The following is a 2,742-nucleotide window of genomic DNA, read 5'->3' on the forward strand; positions in this document are numbered from 1 at the left end:
AGCAAACTCACAGTAACAACTTCCTTATTCTGAATGAATCGCTTGTTGAATTCGAGCAGTTTCCTGATGCGGACATCGGGGCCGATCTTGGTGTGCGCTGCGATGGACTTCATGAGCTGGAAGTTGGCGCGCATGGCGTCCGACAGGCCCGTCATGCGGCACAGCTCCGGCACCAGGTACACCAGCTCGGACATGCCGGCGCGCACCTGGCGCAACTTCGAACGCGACACCAACATCGGTTGACGCACATCGTTGATGCGAATGTTGTATTTCTGTCAACAAACCACAGCCATTGTATATACATTCAAATCGGATCGATCCATCAATCCGATCAAAGAATTTTAACTTTAAATATTTAGTTTGAGTAAGATTATGTGAAAGAGTAAAATAATTAACATAATCTCACTACTACTAAATCCTCAGATCCCTAAGTCAATATAATTAATTGGTGTCAATTAAATAATTTATGAAAATTTGTTAGTAACAATGTCTAATTTATTTTATAATATCTTTGTAAAATGTTTTATTGTCAATACAAGACAAGGTGGCACTAAACTTGACAACTGATATCTTTTAGAGAAAATACCAGTGAAAACATTTTGTTTACCATGTATCATTAATTTTCTAAAATCTCTGGATTGAAATGAATAAACATAATAATATACAATATATATACAATAACATTATTTACTCATTAAATTACAAACCTTGTAATAATAGTCGACATATGAGATATCACCATCCTTTGTTTTAAAGGTGGATAAAGGTGTATTTTTCCAATCCACATCATCAATTCTATAGGTTCTCTTGTTGTAATCTGTCAGCACAATTTGACCTGGAAAAAGACAAATATTCTATTAAAACTATGCATATCAGGTCTTGAACTCACTTCATACATGATATCTTTCATACAATTTTTTATCAGGGTTAAGGGGCGGTTATGGCAAATTGCGCATCTTTGGAAGTATAGAACAAGATTTCTACAAAGATTTGATTGGTGATATTTTAGTATGTGTAACTTCAGTCCTTTAACTAAAAGCTCGTGGAACAGAATCACGATTGGACAAACTTTTCTCGATAGATTTATTTTTTGAAAATGTGCCTAATTCTGTAAAAATCACCATATATCTGCAAAACTACAATGAAAGTAAAAACTTGAAGTGGTTTACTTGATACACGAGTATTTTATCTTCCGTTAACCCGAAGCTTTTTCCAATACGTTGATTAGTTATTTTTTAATCGAATTTAATTAAAATCTGCCCCAGATGGCATAACGATTTCGCGTCAATCCGCCCGCGGGCGTCGTTGGAAGGGGACCTGTGCTCGTCGCTCCGACGAAACCCCCTCCGCACCCCGCATTTATGTGACCATGCGTGTGACGGAAAGGGCTATAGCCCGGACGATACGTCGCTCTCTTTTTATCAAGCCCGAACGTAAAACCACTGATCTATATAAAATGGAGCTCCCCACAATACAGAAAGCGGCACGCGAATGGAATATAAATATTAATTATTTTTTTATTTTATTAAAAAATTACATATTTCTATTTAATTAAAAATATAATGAATCGGAAAATAAGTTTTTTCATTAAATAATATTTTCCAAATTCGTAAGCGATTCTTTAAGTACATATAAGCGAACGATTTTGTCACAAAACAGTATTATTTATACTATAGTGTGTCTAAATAATTTAGATTAGTTTGACAGTTCATTTCAAATTTAGTAGGGACGAGTTGTGTAAAATCAGTCATGAATCTTATCAATTTTCGATTTTTACTCTTATAGAAGTTGGAATCGATAGATTAAATGTTATAACTAATGAAATAAAAAAACACTGTTTTCTCAAATTAATAATGACCATAACAATTAGTGATAGTAAATAAATGTTTATTACTACTACAGCCGTACGTAATCGAATTGGAATTCGCTATTATTTCTGTCATCACGAAATTCTCTACACTATAATCAATACTAGAACTGCCCTCTAAATTAGTGAATAAGAAAATAATAATTTTAGTTGAGTTTGATAATTATTAAACCGAATATCGATAGTTCAAAATTGTTCGCTGTGTGTGTTTGTTTCGTCACTACGATACCTGTCTATTAAATATGGCATTTGCCTTAATACAAATTGAATTCGATACTTAATATGCGTCATTTATTAAACTAATCTATCTTATTTAGACAAACTAAAATATTATCAAGAGGAGAATTTCTATTTTAATATACACTTGATTCACGTAAAACTACTGGGCCGATTCAAAAAATTCTTTCACCGTTTGAAAATTAATTTATCTATCATTAACATAGCCTATGTTTTTTATGTTAATTATTAATTTCACTCGGACGAAGTCGCGAGCAACAGCTATCTAATATAACTGCGGGACTTAGAGATAACGAAATGGGCATGTTTCCTAATTTTTGGAATTGTCCAAACACGAAAAAAATATAATAAAACCAGATACGCAACATTCAATTAAAAAACACGTACATAAAAACAACTACTAGAAAGCCCGCCAAAACACCTCATGACTTGTACAACAAACAAACCTCGCGTCGCGGTCTGTCAAAATCAATAATAAAAAAACAAAACCGACTTCCAAACAAAATACACTAAAAACAAAACAAAATGCACTAAAATCAAAACAAAATACAATTATTATTACTTTGAAGTCGGTGTCAGCCGAGGTATGCAGTGATATTTCTACGTAAGGGTTTCCACATTTTTACCATAACAATTGA

The 2,742-nt window shown here is 33.3% G+C and overlaps 1 protein-coding gene across 1 annotated transcript in view; it reads right to left on the reverse strand.

Moving 5' to 3' along the window:
- The window catches only part of LOC106110395 (protein aubergine-like), a 17,895-nt gene that overhangs the window by 5,084 nt on the left and 10,069 nt on the right, over nt 1-2,742 (reverse strand). Inside the window, exons 5-6 of the mRNA XM_013292220.1 lie at nt 708-835; nt 12-272 (exon numbers count right to left, since the gene is read on the reverse strand). Coding sequence (XP_013147674.1) covers nt 12-272; nt 708-835 — 389 coding nt within the window. The remainder of the gene's footprint in view (nt 1-11; nt 273-707; nt 836-2,742) is intronic.

The sequence above is a fragment of the Papilio polytes genome, unplaced genomic scaffold (genome assembly GCF_000836215.1).
Source record: "Papilio polytes unplaced genomic scaffold, Ppol_1.0 DF820645.1, whole genome shotgun sequence".
Classification (NCBI taxonomy): Eukaryota; Metazoa; Arthropoda; class Insecta; order Lepidoptera; family Papilionidae; genus Papilio; species Papilio polytes.